The sequence below is a fragment of the Bactrocera latifrons genome, unplaced genomic scaffold (assembly GCF_001853355.1).
Source record: "Bactrocera latifrons isolate USDA-ARS-PBARC rearing strain unplaced genomic scaffold, ASM185335v1 scaffold_398, whole genome shotgun sequence".
NCBI classification, from domain to species: domain Eukaryota; kingdom Metazoa; phylum Arthropoda; class Insecta; order Diptera; family Tephritidae; genus Bactrocera; species Bactrocera latifrons.
The window spans coordinates 148936-171873 of NW_017537043.1; the positions used below are offsets into that span (position 1 = coordinate 148936).

Consider the following 22938-nt stretch of genomic DNA (forward strand, 5'->3'; position numbering starts at 1 on the left):
GCGACGACTGTTTGTTTGATGACAGGAGATATTTCGTCTTGCCCTCGTTCACTGCCAGACCCATTTGTGGTGCTTCCTTGTCCAGTCTGGAGAAAGCAGAACTAACGTATTTGTATTTGTTTACTCTTATATATTATGAGTAAAACATAGGTAACCTTTTCGCTTACAAAAGGCCTCCCGGACCGACTTTAATTCAATCCAAATTTAGTACATAAAATTATTTTACTTGCCTTTTACTAAGCCAAATCGGACTGCAACCGCACCTATTTCCCATACAACACAACTTTAAAGTCCAGCTGATTTTTAACTTTTCAGTCAACAAATTAAGCACCAATAAATACATTGGGACAAAACTTTGCACGATTAGTGCCTTTACAGTGTTTTTCCTTACGACACAAAATGTTCGAATTGAACCAAAAGTGTTCAAACCCCTACGCACCGAATATGTGGACCCCAGAGCATATGGCTGACCTTTTACCGAAAATATTGGTCAATATGTGAGGTATATAATGGAAATTAGGAGAGATTAGGGAATCTTGATAATAGAATAGCTGTATGTAAAAAATCGGGTCAATATCTCCTCTTCCATATAGCAAATAGAAACATTTTTGAACTTTTGGCTGATTTATCTCATATATGCCCCAATATGTAAGTAATGTCAATTAAATTGAGTCACCGTGTTTTTCTGCTAACTGTGCGTCTTTTGGATAAAATTGCTTGAAAATTTGTCCTAGCTGTCATATAGTAACTATCAGTGTTTTTAAGAATGCAGCTGACTAAAGTCCTAATAAATTGTTGATGGTATGTTAGACCAGATCAGAGAGCAGCTGTTTCTGTTAATAATATGTCGTAATGACAAAAATAGATAATTGCGGGTGAATACTATACCTTTCTCAGATTTACCAAGTAGTCGTGTTAGCTTAACCGCTTGGTGGCTTTAACCGACATTAATGTTTTCACCAAGTTATCGACCTACTGATAGTTTGATTATTGTGAATGCGTCTGGAAACATTTCTTAAAACATGCATTGTGTACATTCAAAACATTCGCCACGTGGTGCCAATTGGATATTCCAAGCGGAGCCAGATCTTCTCCACCTGCTCCTTCCAAAGGAGTGGAGGTCTTCCTCTTCCTCTGCTTCCCCGCGGATACAGCGTCGAATACTTTCAGAGCTGGAGTGTTTTCGTCCATTCCGACCACATGACCGCTGACCGCTGTCTTTTAATTCGCTGAACTAGAGAACTTAAACCAGAGAAAGTGCAAATTGAATTTTGTATGATGTTCGATTGGACGGCTAACAGAACTTATAAGATTGTGATAGGGAATTCACCATTCTCACTGCTATTTAGCAGAATTGAGCACGTTCTCTGGCAGAAATATATGTAAAACGACTGAACTCATACGAGAATAAATAAAGAGAAATGCTTTGAAGAAAAATATACAAAGTAAAGAAGCATTATCTGTGTCACATATGCATGATTATTTTGTATCATATGGATTTTTTTCAGAAAATGGTAAAAATGTTATTTTTTTTTTACAAAATCGTTAAAAATTAGATAAAAATAATTTTAATTTTAATTTTTAAATAAATTAATATTTTAAATTCAAACTTGAGGCTGATATGAACAATACGATTTTGAAACCTAGTTTCTTCAACGCCGTTCAATTGATGACCTTCATGAAATATGCATATTCGCATTATTTCGTTATCATTTCCATGTTTGTAGCAATANTCTTCAAAGAAAATTGATGACCTTCATGAAATATGCATATTCGCATTATTTCGTTATCATTTCCATGTTTGTAGCAATAGAATTTCAATGGCATATACATATATTACTTCTTTGGCACACTTGTCTGTATATTTACGAAAGCAAATGCGAGTCAAATATATATGTACATACATTCATAATAACAAGTGCCCCACGAATCTTTCGCATCTCCGTTGTCACGTTCAACTTAGGCCGAAGCTCTCGTATTGTTAAAGAGTCATCACCACGTTGTGTTGATGGTAGAAAATCCGAGTTGTGCCGAAAGAAACTAACAAACGATCGGCGATTGTTACCTCCTTCCTTGCTGCTCGAACAGCTTCGCTCACAAGCTAGCGTGTATATGTACGTTTTTGTATGAGCTTGCATATTTTTTTGCTGATTTTTGCGATCCACGGAAAAATATTTTAGAATTGACAAATATTGTAAATCGACAACAGCTATGTTGCCACTTTTATCACTTTTTTCTTAGAATAAACACCAGAAAGATGTTCAATTTATGATTTTTAGCTTTTGCTATCGTCGCGAAAAGACGCTTGTTGGCAAAAGCATGCCCGGGAAGATGTTACGGCGTCTGTTTTTATGAATGAGCGAGGTCGCTTGTGGAATTTGCACCTGCGTTTATGAATGAACTCGTTTTTGTTGTATAATTTACTACATTTGGGCTTCGCCAATTCGGCTGCCATATTGACTTGGCATGCTTATGCTATTTGAGACAATTGTTGTTTTTTGTAGAACAACGTTTAAATTTTTTGTTGGTGACATATGTGTGTTTGTTTGCTTGTGCATTATTTTTTCGGAAGCGTATACAATCAATGCCCGCACATGTAATCTATTGATATGTGATAAAACACATGATTTGAATTTCTGAACGCGCACATGCGTATACATGCAATCATATGAGCATATAATAAGATTAATATGATAGATGATGTATTTATATAATGTTATGATAAATTTCATTTCTATTGGTAAGAAACATAATAAAAAAATATTTATTAGTATATTAGAGTATATTATGTAAAAATCAAATAAAGTTATTAAATATGCAAGTCGAAATAGACTATAAATATTACTATGCATGCATTCATACAAAATTATACTCATAATATAATAATGTATACATGTCAATATTGAATTGCCGACGGCAAAACGCAAAACCATACATATTTGCATACATTGCAAAAATTGAAGCATGGAAATGCTGTTGGGAGTATCATAAGGAGCATCCATACATACATTTATGCCTCTTCATATTCTTGAGTATATGAGAGAGCTGTATTTGAACACATTTTTCGCTGTTAAAAGTGGAATATCAAAGAACKTATTTTTCTTCAATATTCTCTGCTTGGGCAYATATGGCATGTCATTATAGGCCGAAAATACATATATTTATTTCTCTTCATATTCTCTGTTTGAGTATGTGGAAACCTGTTAAAAATGTTAACATTTCACAGCGTGAATTCTGTGGTTGAGAGGTGAATTCCCTATCACAATCTTATAAAATGTTCGACATCGAACCTGCACCTTCGCTATGTTTTAAGTTCTCTGGCTGAACTATGTCAATGTCGTCATATATCTCATCGTACCATCGAATGCGATATTCGCCGTGGCCAATGCGCAAAGCACCATAAATCTTTCGCAGAACTTTTCTCTCGAAAACTCGCAATGTCGACTCATCAGTTGTTGTCATCGTCCAAGCCTCTGCACCATATAGCAGAACGGGAATTATGGGTGACTCATAGAGTTTGGCTTTTGTTCGGCGAGAGAGGACTTTGCTTCTCAATTTCCTACTCAGTTCGAAGTAGCACCTGTTGTCAAGAGTTATACTGCGTTGGATTTCTAGGCTTATATTGTTGGTGGTGTTTTCGCTGGTTCCAGGATGGACGAAATTTTCTACGACTTCAAAGTTATGACTGTCAACAGTGACGTAAGAGCTAAGTCGCGAGTGCGAGGAATGTTTCGTTTGATGAAGGAGATATTTCGCCTTGCCTTCGTTCACTGCTAGACCCTTTTGTTTTACTTCCTTGTCCAGTCTGGAGAAAATAGAACTAATGGCGCGGGTGTTGAGGCGGATGTCATCAATATCATCGGCATACGCCAGCAGCCGTACACTTTTATAGAGGATTGTACCTTCTCTATTTAGTTCTGCAGCTCGAATTGTTTTCTCCAGAAGCAGGTTGAAGAAGTCGCCTTGTCTAAAACCTCGTTTGGTATCGAACGGCTCGGAGAGGTCCTTCCGGATTCTGACGGAGCTTTTGGTGTTGCAGAACGTCTGTTTACACAGCCGTATTAGTGCTGTTGAAAGCAGCTTTGAAATCGACAAAGATGGGGGTTGTGTCGTATATCCTTTCACGGGTCTTTTTCAAGATTTGGCGCATGGTGAATATCTGGTCATTTGTTAATTTGCCAGATCTGAAGCTAATAAGTTGCAATCAGTTTGTTGACGGTGGGATTTAATCTTTCACTGACTTAAATTTCACTCCTTGGGCATGCTTTCGTGCGACCATATTTTACAAAGAAGCTGATGCATACTCCTTATCAATTCTTCGCCGCCGTGTTTGTGGCTCCTGAATCTTTGTTGTTCTTTAGACGGGTAATTGCTGTTCGAACTTCTTCATGGTCGGGCAATGGAACGTCTGCTCCATCGTCATCGATTGGGGAATCGGATTCGTCTTCTTCTGGCGTTGTGCGTTCACTGCCGTTTAGCAGGCTGGAGAAGGGTTCCCTCCATAATTTAAGTATGCTGTGGGCATCGGTGACCAGATCACCTTTAGGGGTTCTGCAATAGTATGCTCCTTTTTTGAAACCTTCTGTAAGCCGCCGCATTTTTTCGTAGAATTTTCGAGCATTACCCCAGTCGGCCAGCTTATCAAGCTCTTCGTACTCACGCATTTCGGCCTCTTTCTTTTTTTTGTCTGCAAATACGTCTCGCTTCCCTCTTCAACTCTCGGTATCTATCCCATGTTGTGTGTTGTGGTCGATCGTAACGTTGCGAGGTAGGTAGGTTGTTTTTTCTCCGCTGCGACACGGTACTCCTCGTCGTACCAGCTGGTCTTTTGCACTTTCCGAAAACCAATGGTTTCGGTTGCAGCTGTACGTAAGAAGTTTTAAGTGCAGGCCGAGTAGAAAATCGTTCGGCTGTCTGTTGTGATTGCAGGTTCTTGACGTCGAACCTTCTTTGTGTTTGTTGGCGTGCGTTTTTTGCTGCATAGAGGCGGGTGCGAATCTAGACTGCAACAAGATAGTGGTCCGAGTCGATGTTAGGACTTCGGAGCGTACACACATCTAAAACACCGGAGAGGTGTCCTCCGTCTATCACAACATGATCGATCTGGTTGGTGGGTTTTCGATCGGGAGACAGCCAGGCAGCTTGATGAATCTTCTTATGCCGGAATCTAGTACTAAAGATAACTATATTTCGGGCCCGGTGAAGTCGGATGTTTCGTCATGGAGGCTGAATTTACCGACCGTAGTACCTAAGATACCTTCTTTGTCTCCCCTGGCATTAAAGACGATTTTGGCATCGTGGTGGGGGCACAATTCATGGGTGGGCTCCAAGCGCTCATAGAAGACATCTTTGGTCACATCGTCCTTCTCTTCCGAGCGCAAATGAGCGATATATTGAAGAATTTCGCTTTAATGCGAATTGTGGCTAGAATTCATTCACCTGAGTGAATGATTGTACTTGGCGACGGAGTCTCTCTCCCTCCACGAATCCCAAACCAAACTTGCGCTCCTTTATATGGCCACTGTAGTAAATGCCACAAGGGCCTACTCTTCTCTGTCCTTGTCCCGCCATCGCACTTCTTGGACGGCGGTGATGTCAGCCTTTATTTTCACGAGGACATCAACCAGCTGGGCAGCGATACCTTCCCAATTAAGCGACCGGAGATTCCAGCTGCATGCCCTTAATTACTACTCCTTATTTCGTTTGCCATGTTGTTGCGTTTTCATTGGGGGAATGGATGCAAATACTAAATGATTCCACGGCAAGTAATAATGGTATAATATTGTTATTCATAGAAAATTGTTCGGTGCATAATAGTAACCCTCATCTTAGCCACGTGAAATTTGATCTACCCAGCACGACATCCAAGCTGCCGCCCCTTGACATGGGTATTATAGTATAAAAAAATTTAAATCATTATATCACAAAGAAATGATTATTAATTTTGTTAACAGCATTGATGAAAAAACGAGTTTAATTGTATAATATGAACAGTTATACAAATTACTTCCGTGTTTGCGATTTCATTAAAAATATTAAAGAATGATCTATTAGAGGCTACTCCATTGAACATAGATTATTTTTGGGCAACTATTTCTGAGGAATACGCAGAAGTGACAATGAAGTTCCTGTATCTGGTATGCTGATAGATAGCGACATATTCACATATACTTGCAAATAACGAAAGTGACGAGGATGGTGATGACGACGAAGGAGATAAAATTTGATCCAAGATACCAGAGTGTTAATTCCTCCATTAAAACTTTTTTTCAACACATAATATACGTTTTTGTTATATTTGTAAAACGTACAAATGAGTACATGTGTTAATTAATTTGTAATTTCCAAGGAAATGGAAATAAATAAAAACGAAATAAATGTATGCATTACAATCTCACTATTGCGATGAATTTGGTACCCCTATCTACAAACCCTTTCTTTGATTCGACCAAGGAACATTCATGATTATATCTCAATTATACTCTGTAGCAACAAGCTGTAAGTGTATACAAATATTTTGAACGAATTCAAGAGTCATCGTTCGAGGAAATGGTAAATGGATTGCAATCAAATTGCAATGGACGAAATTAATTCTACAACTTTTACTTTCTGTGTTTTACTTTTATTCAGCGTAAATTATTCAAAAATCATCCTCAAATAAGACGGTTTAAAGGCCAATGGGAAGTCACTATACTTGTATAGGATAAATTTGGAAGCAAAAAAGGTCCGGGCTGATTGCCCAGATTTTTTGACATTAATCGGGTATTCTCGAAAAAAAATTTTCAAGCAATGTTATAAATATATACACCGAGATATTCGCATAAAGTTTGTTAGATTAAAGTAGATATGTAGTATATGGGAGTTTAAGTAATTCTTAGTAAATAGTATGTTCAATATTAAACGTTCCATAAACTTTACTAAGATTTTTTATATCTACCAACCGAAAGTTTGAAAATTGTTAGTTATATGGGAAATAGGGGTAGTATTGACTCTATGTAACTATTTTTTCGGTAGTTATAAGAAAACAGACTGTTCACCTAAATATGATTGCAGTAACGACTTTGCAAAAACTCTAATAACGTGCAAATGACAAGAAGGATTACATTGTTGATGTTCACGTTTTATTGCATAAATGGTAAGTGGATATTCATATGTAAAAGTTACAAAAATTTTAAAAATTTGCAAAATTGCCTCAAGCTTACATAAACAGACGGAAATATGGACCGACAGCTCTTGATTTTTGCACCACGATAATGCAATGTCGCATATTGTATTTATGCTTCGTGAGGTTTTCAACTAATATTCAACCAATATCGTGCCGCAACCTGTTAACTCCGTGTGACTTCTGGCTATTCAGCAAATTAAAACAACCTCTCCGGAGAAACATTTTTGAGTCAATTAAAGACATTAACCCCAGTTCGCACACAACTTGCACTAAATTAACCAGTTTTGATGCTTACCAACTGTCGCACTCTTGTTTTACAAATTTACAAAAAATAAAATACTACGATTTAATTTTAATGCTTAACAAAAAATATGGATAATTACACAGTAATGTACTCAACTGCAACAATGTTTTTTGTTTACATTATTACCTGAAAATAACGGGAAAATTTCAATTATCTTTTCATCAAATGTACACAGCACGAGCTAGACTCGACCATACAGATTGACGAATAATTTCCGTTAAAACTCTAATCATTTGAATATTGTCCAATTTTGACAATTTTTGGACGAGAGAAAGGATACCTTCAAGGCAATATTTATGCTAAGCCTTATTTTGTTAACGTTATTGAGTCTTTTTTTATACTGACAACTTAAAGAATCAAATTGATTTTAAATTTTTATATTTGAAAAGTAAGCGTTTGTATTGTGGTTATATTTTTGTCATTTTCAAAGTGTACAGGGTTGCGAACGAATTGTGATACAAAAACAAACGGTAATAACTTGTTTTCTGTGTGAGAAATTGACTTAATTTTTTTTATTTGGCGGAGTGCTTTAAAATGAATGCATGGGATACAGAAAAAAAGGTTTGGATAGTGCAGCGGTAACATGTTTTGCATTTCGTCAATTCCGTTCAAAAGAATTTAGTTGGGATTTTGGTAGCACTACCCCAAGTAGATAGACCATTATGATTATTGGTAAACATGTTTACAGAGTCCGGAAGTATAAGAAGGAGACTGTTCCATCGAGAAATTGCCCAAGAAACAATGACAGGTGTTGCATCGTCAAGTCATTCAAATCTAAGAGTTTCGGGGGATTGTTTAGTATCGCGCCGGTTAAGTATCGTTTATGGAGCAAAACAGGGTCGGGCTACCCCCACTCCCGACCCCTTATTCAAAGAGGAAGATTTGAAATTTTTAATAAACCCCCCTCGACCCCCTAGAGCCCCTATGGACCTGTAGGGTGGCCTTTGAAAATTCCCAAAAATCAGTGTTTTTGCTCATTTTTCCATACAAACTGAAACCAATGCAGCCTAACCAACATTTTTGTTTGGACAAGAAATCAAAATAAAGAGAGCCAAAATGTTTCAGTGCAATGTATATGCATATTTAATTGCATCTATCCTTCTGCCGCGCTTTAAAAAAATAACCTTGGCCGGTCCAACACCGGCTACGCCATCCACAGTATTTTAGCATTGAACACCTTTTCCTCCACAGTATTTTAGCATTTCATTCCTTTCCGTACTAGCGGCCTTCGGCAGCGCTTCAAAAAAATAACCCTGGTCGAGTCAACACCGGGCTGTTCAGGGTTTTTTCGCGTAGAACTCCTTTCTGTACWGGCGGCCTTCGGCCGCGCTTTAAAAAAATAACCCTGGCCGGTCCAACACCGGCTACGCAATCAACAGGATTTTAGCATTGAACACCTTTTCGCGTTCACTTCATTCATTTATTGCTAAGTGGGTTTCCCTTTTGTTCGTGCTTTCTCGGTAATTTGACAGTTCAAATTAGGCAGTCATTTTGGTTTTTCGCATTATTGAACTCAATGCAGAAAAAGGTGTATTTTATTTAACGATTTACAAAGAAATTAACAATCAGAAGTAATTAAAAACATTACTAGTGGTTTTTATAATTCATAAGTAATGTATGTGCGGGAAAATGTATCCATAATTGGTTTGGTACAATGCACAACAGATGAAAATACACTAGCATATATTTAGAGATTTGCAAAAAATAGCATTTTTTAAAGTGAATTTGTGTAAAAATTTGTGAACCGATTTTTATAAAATATGTTTTAAAACAAAGTTCGATAATTTAAGCATGCGTGTTTCAAATTTTCCATTTGGTTCTCTCGTTTAGGTACAGTGAGCCAAAATTAACCGGCGCGATACTAAACACAACCCGAGTTTCGACTTGTAACTTATCGGCGCAACTTGGAGTTAGCAGATGGTCAATACAACGAATAATACATGACGAAAATAACCTGTTTTAGTTGAACTAACAAGCCAGTTACGCCCTCTATATTTGCGTATTTATGTCTAATGAGGCCCATTTTCATCTAAACGGAAATGAAAACCAGAATAATTGGAATAAATCAAATCCAAAAATAATCAACGGGACGGAATTTCACCCAGAATGAGTCACTGCGTGGTTCGCAGTGTTACCTTGGTGTATTGTTGGGCCATACTTTTTTTGAAGAAAATGGCGTAATAGAAACTGTCAATGAGCACCGCTGAAGATGTATCCCATTCAATAACGTGTGCAGTTGCTCCATATTGCTGGAACCAAACGGTTATTACGGAGCTCCAACGCAAACTACAAAACAAAGTAATATCAAGAAGATTTTTGTAATGGGGTTATGTCAATAAAGAGGTATGCAAAACAAAACCCAGAAGTATGGAGCATTGACGCAGCCCTTTAAGTGGCTAATTCCAGTAATCCTGACTTCAAACCATTAGGTCGCAATCAATAATTTTCTAATTACGTGTCACATCTGTGTGGCTGAGTAAGGTTCATAATTTTTATAAAATAAAATTATCTAAACTATAAAAAATAAATAAATAAATAGAATGAACTGAATAAAAAAAGTTATTGCCTTTTGTTTCTTTTTTTTTCGCAAATTTCACTTTACGATAACAATGATCTAATACATCAAATTCGGTTGAATTTTTTTTTTATTAGTGGCTTGATTTTGGCATTTAATAGGTTTGTGATTAACGGCATTTTGTGAACGCAGTCAACATTTGGCCATCTACAATCCGACCTTCTTTTTATATAAAACTTAATGATTAATCAAAAGAGTTTCGGGATTATTTCAATAATTGTATATACTTTAAAATATGTAAAATCTTTTAATTAATGTGAAATATACGTAAATTCTAATTAAGTATTTGGGCGCGGCGATTTGATGTTATGGATGGATAGAAGATTTCTCCTCAGACTCATAGTTTTCGCGATATTTCTATTTAAAGTCCAAAAATTTATAAAAGTAATGCTCGTTATTTCACTATGTTTAACCCACTTTTCAAACTTTCAAGAGATTTGTGTGTTTACATTTATGACAAATAGCAGTGTTCCATCTTTAGAGATATAAATGATTAAATGTTAAATGTATGTATGTGGATTATATATCACATATATCATTTAAAAAAGAGAGACAAATATTATTAAACAATACTTAGTAAATACCGGTTTTATATTATCAATGGAAACTCCAATATTTTTAGCTTTTTTATTTGACAATTCCCAAAGTCTTAATATGAAATCCATATTCCAAGAAAATTTTCCGTTACATTTTTCTACTCCGTTGGAATTTTTTAACGGCAATATTTTTTTAGTGTAGTTTAGCGAAGTAAGTAAGTTGTGATTTCTTGAGATTTTTTCCTGACGACTGTGCATGCCCATCTAACCAACTGGTGTGAGAAAAAGAAGAGCCGGTTTTGAGTTGCAACACAATTAAAAGTCGCCGAAGTCCAAAATTATTACATCAATACAAGGCTCTATACGACTTGTCAAAAATTTTTTTAAAGAAATTTTTTTGGCTCGCAGATAATGCAACTTCTATTGGATATAAAACAAGTTTATCCTGGCTATGTAGAAAAAAATCTTCAGGAAGGAATGGAATTATAATTGTGCCGAAAGTAGTTCGATTCAAAAGAACTATGAACACCCCGCTCTTGGACCGACCAGGGTTATTTTTTTTATCTTTATGTTAAACAGAATTTTTTTTAGTAAAAACGTCAGAAAATTATTTGCTAGATCTTTCATGCTCGTTTTTTCTAGATTGAAAAGATATTTAATGATGGTATTTATTTTCTTTTTGATAAGTCACGTTGAATGGCAGCTTTTTAGTAGTCCGATTATTATTTATTTAATTTATCGGATTCCCGGCTTTCTTTTAAGTATTAAAAATATCGTGGAAAACTTAATGTAACATGTATTACAACTTAAGTTCTGTAGATTCGTACTGTGCCATTTGAATACTACAACCTGGGCCGAAAAACCTATAACGTAAATTTGATTTCAATCTTCAATTAATTAAATAACTCATACTAGGTTGTTGCAAATCATTTGCCTTCATTTAACTATTGTTATATTTAAAGTTTTCAGTTGTGTACTCACATTCTACTACAATAGTAATATTGAGCTTTGCAGAGCCTTCTGAATTACTGGCTTCACATACATAAATTCCAGCGTCATTTCGATTCAGTTTTGTGAAGTTAAGATTAGCTCCGTCTGCGTAAATACGATGCTCTGCACGACCATTGATAATAGAAGTTGAAGGTACTGGTAATCCATCCTTTGTCCAACTATACAAAACTGTCGCTGGATTAGCTGTAGCGCTAAGGGATACTTGTAGAGATTCTCCTTCAACTCCTACAGCAGTTGATGATGGTGGTGGTAAAAACACTGGTGGATCTATGATGACGAAGTAAATTTAATTAGCAATACAAGATCCTAATTACTTAGAACTTACATAATATGTTTAAGTTAACTGCTTCGTGTACACTGCGTTGTAATGCTTCGTTGGCACTCTGACATGTATAAACCACACCATTCATTTCCTGAGAAACGTTCACTTTGAATTCCAGAGTCGAGACCGTGCCTCCCCATAATCCTGGTTTGGACGAATTATTTATCCCTTAAATAATAAATAAATTAAAAAATTTGTATTTACGGAGCCCGAGACCTTTCCAACGAATGCAAAACCGTGGAAATCGGTTCGTGCGTTCTGGAGTTATAGCGTCAGAAAGGAAAACCCGACTTATTTTTATATAGTAGATAGCATGTACATGTACATACATACATACCATATACACATTAAACTTATTAAATACACAGAAAACTTATCCAACCATTTTTAATAAAAAACGAAAAAAAGATAAAATTTTGTGTAGTTTTCAAAGAATGTATTGTAAATTTTTATACGCCTTAAACTTACCATCGATTGGAATACCATCCTTCCACCAAGTGAGTTTTGCTGGAGGATTGCTTGAACTCGAATCACAAATTATTGCAGCTTCCATACCAGGTTTTAAAACTTCAGGTTCAACACGAATTTTAACAATTTCGGGCGCAACTGTAAAATATATTAATTAAACATTATTATAATTTTCGTCACATTTCTTAATGTACTATATGTTCTATATTTATCTTTTCTTTATTCGTTGACATTCGATATTAAAAATTATAATTAATATTAATACTAATACTAATTATTATTTTACTCATCAATTGTCATTGTAATACTTTTATCACAACCTATGATCTATAGTAATGAAATAATTATCACAGCAGCAAAAAATCTTAACACATAAAATCAAATGTTCATTTGACATTTTGACATTAGAATAACAGAAATTATTGGGTTAAAAAGCCATAAAATAACATATAGCTAACCGTAGGGCAATACGTTTTGTCTTGACTTATGCACATTTCAAGTTATTACCAATTGCCAATAACTCAACTGTGTACATATGTATATAAGACCAATACATTTCATATACATATATAAACTAATACTTAGCAATATTCTCTCTCAGATAAAGTTGTCTCAATATTTAAAAAATGTACCATATACTATATTATTTTGCTCTCCAAAACCGATCAAATTTTTGAGTACACTTTTAATCGGATATACTTACAATGAACGCTTAAAATAGTGCTTTCGAAAAGAGGAATCTCTGTAGCACTATTGGATGCCTCGCAGCGATATTGCGCTTGGTTATCAGTTACATTCGCTAAAATCGTTATCTCAGCAGAGACAGACTTATCAGCTGTGCGTATCACGGAGTTAACCTATAAGTGTAATAATATCACCAATATTTGTTTTTAGTATACTCAATTGCAATATCTTGTAACAATAAAATTATACACATAAACATAAGGTATCAAATTGTAAAAATAAAGAATATCGACTAAATCTCTAATAGCTAAAAATAATAAATATTACTAATTCAATGCCCATTATTTATTAACTTTTCGCGAAAAAAAATAAACATTTACTTGTAACATGAAGATTATTATTTTTAATATGTCCTTATAAAGTTTAATACCATGGTGGAATATTTTGAAATCGACCTTCTAATATAAAAAATGGCTAAATAGAAAGAACATATTATAAATCATAGGCGAGAGGGTTTTATACTTTATTATTGCCATCGTAGAATCATACAAGTAACAAAGAATCATATGGTCGTCAACAGCTGGATCACATGGTCGAGATAAAAGGATTTAAAATTAGTAAAGAGATTGCAATATAGGCGCGTTACCGATAATATTTTGGCATCGGGTTCCCCAGGATGCCTATTTTTACCCAGATAATATATACAATACTAAACAAAACTAACTGTATTAATTTAAACAAAAATATATACATTTATCAAATATTTTTAATAAAATAGGAAAGATTTATCAATATTTTGTTACAATAAATACAATTTTGAAAAAGTGGGCGTGGCCCCGCCCCTTAATATGTTTAATGTGCATATCTCCTAAACCACTAAAGCTACAACGACCAAATTTGCACAGTACAAATGTTACGAAATCCTACCGATAGTGTGCAAATAGACGAAATAGGCTGAAAACCCCCCACACGCCCCATTTACTGTTCAAAAGTGCAATAACTAAATGTACCATAGACATTACATTTTATCACCGAGATGGTGGAAGAGAGCTTTATGAGAGCTGGTGTGCCCACTTTTTAGTGAAATCCCTCGGGATCCTACCAACCGATTTAGTACGTGGTGGGGCCTTCCATACGATGAGAACAGTACCGGCAAGTGCAAATTGGAGTATCATTAAGGAGATCCTAATACAAAACTTTGGCGTAAGAGAGTCATAGCATCAACTGTACCAAGAGGAGTTTGCAGCTCGTTATAATAAGATAAGTGAATACTATAAGTTTTTGCTAAGCTTGAATATGATATAACTAAACCAGTAGAATTTAGCCTCTAAGGGGTGACCCTGAATTAGAATCTTCAAAAAATCGATCTTTTTGTTGCTAAAATCTCTTTAAAAATAATCTAAGAATACGTCCCCAAAGTTTTAGATGTAAATTTGAAATATTTTCGAAGCTAGAAGGAAAATAGTGACCGAGCGTCTAGCAGATATATGAGCGATTGAGCAGAAAGCGAAACTTTGACGCGCGATTTGTCTCGTTTTTAATTTTTACGATTTTTTTAACTGGCGGGTAGAATCGAAAAAAACTAATCGTCGTATGTAATTAGGCCAAAGTTTATTATCTTTGGCATTAAATTATCTTCTATTTAAACTAACAAAACTAAAAGTCAAGTTTGATCATAATTTTAAACAACATAAAGTAACATATTTTTAGTCAAAAACCATTTTTTTTTTCAATTTTTAAAAAATTTCTAAAATTTTACACTTTTTTTTGGGTTTTTTGTAGTTTAAGTAGAAGATAAATTATCAAAAAGATACATTGAATTTTTTGCTGCGATATGCATCGTGCAATTGCTTCCCTAAGGCAGAATATCAAAGTATTCATATCCAAAAAATTTGTGAATGATGTTTAAATATATAACTATAAACCCTAGAAATTTTGCTTTAATCACTTATTTCTTTCCTTCCCGAAAAAAATCCTCAAAAAAAAATCGACCCCCTTAAATACAAAAAAATAATACTAGTTATTAGTAGAAAAGTAAACAGTTTAAGAGAGGTTTCCAGCTTATTAGAAAAAGAGGGTCTAATTCATAATAATAAATTTGGAAACAGTATGAGTAGTTATGTAAATCGCTATTTTACAAATAACAAATACCAACAACATTCCAGTAGAATACAACAATTATGTACAAATAATCAAAATTTCCAATAAAATAACAGTTCTAGATAAAATAACAATTTTAGATAAAGTAATAATCATTAGAAATGCGCTCTCATTCGAAACATTCCCATGAAATCCCAAAATTTTAATCAGTTTCAATATTTTACCTCCTTATAAGAGAATTCCATTAAAAATTCCCTTGAAATTTAAATCTTGGTAGCGAAACAAAAACAAGAAATAATTACTGAACTACCAAAAGAAATTCATAAAAATGCCACAAGGTCGTGGAAATTGACTAATATTTAAGAAAAATTTTTAATGCAATTATTGGTCAAAATATATTAAAACCACGGTCATATTTGTACTGAGTTAAGTTGACCATTTCTACTGATATTCAGCCGTTCAAGTGGTTGTACACAAAAACGGAGGGAAAGGACGCAAGTCCAATACTTTACCAGTGATTGATTAAGTTAAACGACTATAGCGTTGCAGACTTCTTAAGCAGAATAAGTTCTGATACCCATGAAATAAATTTAGGTAGTTTTGGTAGCACAAATTCTCTATATAATAAACAAGAAGACTTAAATGATAACAAAGTTATAGGAATATGAACCAAATGTGAAGTTTTTAGGTATGAGACAGGACATGCTGGTATAATGAAAATTATCAAGGACCGAGAAAATATATAATTTGTGTATTAACACAATATTTAAAACTTTAATTCAAATATATGGGATAATACCGAGAGTTAATAAGAGAGAAGCGAGACGCATTTGTAGACAGAAAAAGAAAGAGGCCAAAATGCGTTAGTATGAACAGCTTGACAAGCTGGCCGAATGCTCGAAAATTCTACGAAAAAATTTGGCGGCTACAGAAGGTTTCAATACCGGAGGATACTCTTATAGAACCCAAGGGTGTGACCTAGTAACCGATGCTCAGAGCATATTTAAATTATGGAGGGACAACTTCTCCAGCCTGCTGAATGGCAGTGAATGCACAACGCCAGGAGGAGGCGAACCCTATTTCCCAATCGATAACTATAGAGAGGGCGTTCCATTGGCCCACCCATGAAGAAGTTCGAATAGCAATTAAACGTCTGAAGAACAACAAAGCAGCGGGAGCCGATGGATTGCCGGCCGAGCTATTCAAACACGGCGGCGAAGAGCTGATAAGGAGCATGCATCATTTTCTTTGTAAAATATGGTCGGATGAAAGCATGTCCAACGATAGGAATTTAAGTGTGCTTGCCAAATTAACAAAAAAAGGAGACCCCACAATCTGCGCCAATTACCGTAGGATACGCCTCAACATCGCATATGAGGTTCTATCGAGCGTATTATGTGAAAGATTAAAGCCCACCGTCAACAAACTGATTGGGCCTTATCAGTGTGGCTTTAGGCCTGGAAAATTAACAACTGACCAGATATTCACCATGCGCCAAATCTTGGAAAAACCCGTGAAAAGAGAATCGACACAAACCACCTCTTCGTCGATTTCTAAGCTGCCTTTGACAGCACGATGTCTGCCTTCGTGCCGCGATATCTGAATTTGCCATCCCCGTAAAATTAATACGGCTCTGTAAACTGACGTTGAGTAACACTAAAACCGTCAGAATCGGGAAGAACATCTCTGAGTCGTTCGATACCAGACGAGAAGTTTCAGACAAGATGATTCTCTCCGTGTTACTTCTTCAACCTTCTTCTGGAGAATATAAATCGAGCTGCAGAACTAAACTGAGAAGGTACAATCTTCTATAGGAGTGTAACAGCCGCCCCGTTAGTTACACATACATATAAGTATAATACACGAAAACAAGGTATAAAAATAAAAGGAATTTGTTTTGAGAGTATTATAAGAAATAGAGGAAAGAAGGTTACATTAAAAATTATAAAAATCTACATCACAAAGAATAAGCAAAATTTATAAAAGGTCAAATTGGATAATGTACATATTACAAATATTAAAAAGCAAAATAAATATGCAGACAAATTTAATATTCAAGAGATTAGTTAATCTATAAATAAGACAATGAAATATGGATTTTAATCTTTCAGACTAATGTATAAATACATACTTTGCATATATTTATATAAATTTATGACAAATAATGACAAGTTTTGTATAATTATGTAAAGAGTTCCAGTTCATTTGCTCTCTGTGTCCGTAAAATTAAATAATGGGGAAGTTACATTAATAGTTAACAATAACAACAATTGGAATTTGTTCGAGCCAACCTAGGAAGTATTGCCTCTATCTTTATTATTAAGGTAAATTGTTGCCCCTAACATTAAATTTTATCTTCATATCTAAAAAACACCCTGGATTAGAAAAAAATCTCTATATTATATAGTAGGAGTAAAATACAGATCGATATATCATATGTATACGTATAAGTTAATTTTTACTTACTCTCTTATCGTTCTTGTACCAAGTGAGGGTAGCTAAGGGGTTTCCACCTGAAGAGACACAAAGCAGTTTTTGCACAGAACCGGCCGGTATAATTTGTCCTTCCATATAGCCAGAAATTATGGGAGAAGAAGGGGGATCTGTAAAAAGGCAAAAACGGTCGAAAAATCGCACCAAACCAGAAAACCAAAAATCAATATATTAAGGGCGTTAGATCAAAGTAAATACCGATTTCCCTCATAAACGGTTAAAAGTTAATTGATTGTATTAACTTTTGCATGAACCTATCTTACATACTGACTGACAAATTCGATATGTAAAATATGAGAGCAGGGGAAATGGTATGGTAAAACTTCACACATTAGACTTTATTAAATAAAATTTTATAAGTTCGCTAAATTTAATTAAACTGCTTTGCATATTTGCAGACACATCAATGATTTACCGACATAATGATACAATTATTTTTTTAGATCTAACATCAAGGTTTAAACAATCCAGGAGCTGAAATATGCGCCACATCCTCTGCAAGTTGCCTACCGGACACCTTGTCGAAAATGATTATTGATAACCCTAATAGGAATTCATTTGGAAGATGGTATGCTGTAACAATTATAACATTTTGTAAACTAATCATACCCCACATACAATTTAACTTCTGGCAGATATGTATGGTACGTTCAAATGAACTGAACAAAAGCAGCTATGTAAGTATCTCAAAGAAAAACGCTGAAATTTTCAATTTACGTTTGTACTTGTACTGAATGTATGAATCAAAAGATTGACGCATTCAATTAATTAAGGAGTTCAAAAATATTGACATTAGTAGTCACACAAATTTGGAACGAAAATATGTTTCATGAGCTGTAATTAACTAACAGCGGCTGCAGCATTTTTAATTAAATTTTCAGTTTTGTAGATTGTTTGTCATAAACCAATTGAAAATAACAACAGTCTTCTTGAAATTCTCAAATGTCAAAGTTCATTTTACGACTTTAAATTTTTCTTTATTATACACTGTACAAATGTATCTGCATACATATACATACATACGAGTATGTATGTGTACAAATGTAAGAACCTTAATCGAAATTCTCCAAATCGAGGAAAAATTTTAATATTTAGAGTATTGTCCTACAAACATCCGAATATAATTAAATTCTCAGAATAGCGGTTTTTGTGGGAAAGAAAAAACACTGTATAACTATTGAGCACTTAATTTTCTATTAAGGCACCTAGTATGCTCATAAACGCATATTTATGTAAGTATATACATATACTCATTTATTCAGCATAATGCAAGGGGCACTCACTCTAGTCTGAAAAGTAAACATACATATTTATGTCTATCAATCTACAAAACTGAAAATGTATATCCAATTTGGTTCTTGTTTCAACGGTTACAGTTGAGTTATTTATAAATATAAAATATCGAACTTGACTAACCCCCGCCGTCATTTTTGCCTGCCGTTAAAAAATAACACGATTATTTCGAGTTATTAACAATGTTAATAAGACAATATATGTATATAATACTCACACAAAATATTTACTGTATGTGTTGAGACAACGTTCTCTGTTAACTGCATGTTGAGTCCATGACAAATTACTACAAGAGATCTTTTATTGGGTTCAACAGTTGTAGTTATGTTGGAAACAGTAACCCATCCACCTGAAAATGTAGTACATAAATCAATGTAAATGAGCACATACATACATCATACATATACTGGTAAGTTATATCATAGAATTTAAATAAAAATAACATTAATAAAAATTTTGACTTTCATATACCTTCAGAGCTGACGTTTGTCTTTGAAGTGGCATTTCGAATTTGACGCCCGCCGACCATCCATTTTATTTCCGCTGGTGGATTGGACGGTGCAGTTGTACATGTTAGTGATACCACGTCCCCCACACGCGCTTCAGAAGGTCCCGCAATAGATACATGTGTCGGAGCAACTTGGGAGGAAATGTAATGTGAGATGTGGATTATTCAATGAAAATAATTAGGACTTGCATATGTACTATATACAAGTATGTACATACATATGTACATAACTATATGGTTTATAAATATATTTCTTTAATCTATTATCATCGTATGAAAAAATGTGAACCATATTATTCGGAGTTATTTATTATTACATACATATATACAAACATGTTTGTCCGAGCTACCTCACTTACTTCTTAAATATCTAAATAACCTAAAAATATAACAATTTGAATATTCAAGTTATATGGTATACCATAAGTTGAGTATTCATATTAATTTCGACGTCAGAGTGTAGTGCAGTGCGTTGCTATGAAGGAACAATATATACTAGATTTTTTCACCAAATGGCTTTGCTTATTCAAAAAATAACTTATCTCCCGTACATACCAACGAACCGAGAACCTGGAGTTTTATACATACATACATTAGAAGGCTTTATGCTTGATTTGGCAATTTGCGTAAAATTTTATTTTACACATGTCTATGTTTAGGAAAATTCAGAGAAGTAAAAAATGCAGACAGATCGTCAAATGCGTTTAAGGGGTCAGTAGGTGTTCTTTTTTCAATCTTTTTTTTTTAATTTTCTGTTCCCTTATACCCTTAGAAACATTAATGTAGAAACCCACTTCGAAAAAATAATAATACCGCTCGACGTTCGGAGCACTCGGAGTGCAGTACCTCAAACGCGTTTTTCTCAAAACACACATTTTAAAATGGCGGACATGATTTTGGTCGAACCACTCAACCGATTTGCTTATTTTTTTTTTTTTAAATGATCACAAAACCCCTGTCTATCGTCCCTACTAGATTTATAATTTTTTATAATTTATTGACAATGTTCTGATAAAATTTATGTAAAAAACATGGGGAAAATTTAAAATTAAAACGTTACTTACTTTGCTATTTATCTACATTTTTTCATTATTCTAGTAAGGCCGATAACCATTCACGTACTTTTTAAGAATAAATTGAGTTTCTGTCTTTTAGATTATCGAAATATGAAACATGTAAAGAACACCTAAGTTCGGGTGTCACCGAACATTTTATGCTCTCGCATGACAAGTTTCATTAAGATATCACAATTTTTACTCAAGTTACAGCTTGCCCGGACAGACAGAGAGACATCCGCATTTCAACACTACTCGTAACCCTGATTACTTTGGTATATGTAACCATATATCTAACGATATATACCGTTATTAGCAACTTTATTGCGAGAGTATAAGAATGATGCCCTCTGAATTACATGAAAATATCTGAGAGATTTACCGATATTTTCGGTGAAAAATTGGGTTAGGTTAGGTTAGGCACTGAGTTATTCGTGTTCGACATCAGAGACCTTGAATAGTTATAGTCCGATCACGACAATTTTTCCACAAGGGATACCTCAGTTCAAATACCGTATTTGTGTAAAGTTTTATTCCGCTATCATCATTGGTTCCTAATGCATATATTATACAGAGAAGGTATCAGATGGAATTCAAAATTGCGTTATATTGGAAGAAGGCGTGGTTGTGAACCGATTTCACCCATATTTCGTACATGTAATCATGTTAAGAAAATATTATATACCGAATTTCTTTGAAATCGGTCGAGTAGTTCCTGAGATATGGTTTTTGGTCCATAAGTGGGCGACGCCACGTCCATTTTCAATTTTTATAAAAAGACTGGGTGCAGCTTCCTTCTGACATTTCTTCCGTAAAATTTAGTGTTTCTGACGTTTTCTGTTAGTCGATTAACGCACTTTTAGTGATTTTCAACATAACCTTTGTATGGGAGGTGGCGTGGTTATTATCCGATTTCTTCCATTTTTGAACTGTATATGGAAATGCCTGAAGGAAACGACTCTATACAGTTTGGTTGACATAGCTATAGTAGTTTTCGAGATATGTACAAAAAAGTTAGTAGGGGGCGGGGCCACGCCCACTTTTCCAAAAAAATTACGCCAAATATGCCCCTCCCTAATGCGATCCTTTGTGCCAAATTTCATTTTAATATCTTTATTTATGGCTTAKTTATGACAMTTTATARGTTTTCGGYTTYCGCCATTTTGTGGGCGTGACAGTGGGCCGATTTTGCCCATCTTCGAACTTAATCTTCTTATGGAGCCATGAAATACGTGTACCAAGTTTGAACATGATATCTCAATTTTTACTCAAGTTACAGCTTGCACGGACGGACGGACGGACAGACAGACAACTGGATTTCAACTCTAGTCGTCACCCTGATCACTTTGGTATATATAACCCTATATCTGATTCTTTTAGTTTTAGGACTTACAAACAACCGTTATGTGAACAAAACTATAGTACTCTCCTTAGCAACTTTGTTGCGAGAGTATAAAAACGCATTCATTCACCCAGCCATTTCTCCGACAGATGTCATCAAAAAATCCCGAAAAAAATTTTTTATACACTCCCCCATATACATGCCTCATAATATGTGAAAAAAGTTCTATTGTAGAAAAAAAATTTCTATAATAAAAAAGAAAAACAATTCAAGTACTAGTGCAATAGATGATCTTAAGTCTTTCCATAGGCCCGAAAAAATCAACACATGCTTCCCACATTGAAACATATCCAAATATGTGCAAACATATGAGCAATTGTTAATTTGTTTGAATTTAATAACTTATCTACTTTTTTGTATACAGGGCGAACAAATTAAATAACATAGCATACGCATATATTTATGTAAATTTATATACTCATTATATTTACTAGTACAAATTCAAAAACATTTGTACGTACTTATATTTGTATATATGCACATGTATATATCGGCACCTCAAATGCAAAATAACGTAACAACATTTTCGGAAATTTACAGCGTCATGAATGAAACCCGAAATAAAATGGAACATGAGTAAAACAAAATTTTAATATTGGTTAAAACTTATTTATATCTGACCGCAGAACCTGAAAATACTGCACATACTATGTGATATTATGTATGTAATTTGAAGTAGTGAAGCGTAATTAATAAGACACTGAATTTCGTTTTTTTGATGATACGTTATTTTACATTTCAGGTGACGATATGGAGATGAACACTGCTACGAATATGAAGTATGAGTGCGCTTGACAACACTTGGCATATTAAACAGAAACAACGCCTTGGGAAAACAACAGCTGCCACAGCCTCATCAACTGTTGAGTCTCAGCTCCCCCGCCAAGTACTGGATGTATAGTCATACTCTTAGGGGTGCGTAGTCGTGATGAAAGCGCAATACTTAAAACTTGGATTTTATGCGCTCAATATAGGATTGTGTGAACCAGAGAGAAATGCGATTAAATCTAGATATGCAACTG

The 22938-nt window shown here is 34.6% G+C and overlaps 1 protein-coding gene across 6 annotated transcripts in view; it reads right to left on the reverse strand.

Annotated features, from left to right (window-relative positions):
* Window positions 1–22938, reverse strand: part of LOC108972350 (nephrin) — a 99406-nt gene that overhangs the window by 37687 nt on the left and 38781 nt on the right. For all 6 annotated transcript variants that reach the window (XM_018938892.1, XM_018938894.1, XM_018938893.1 and 3 more), the window contains exons 8-14: window positions 19423–19590; window positions 19169–19300; window positions 17632–17768; window positions 13085–13238; window positions 12382–12519; window positions 11917–12081; window positions 11562–11858 (exon numbers count right to left, since the gene is read on the reverse strand). In XM_018938892.1, the coding sequence (XP_018794437.1) occupies window positions 11562–11858; window positions 11917–12081; window positions 12382–12519; window positions 13085–13238; window positions 17632–17768; window positions 19169–19300; window positions 19423–19590 (1191 nt within the window). The remainder of the gene's footprint in view (window positions 1–11561; window positions 11859–11916; window positions 12082–12381; window positions 12520–13084; window positions 13239–17631; window positions 17769–19168; window positions 19301–19422; window positions 19591–22938) is intronic.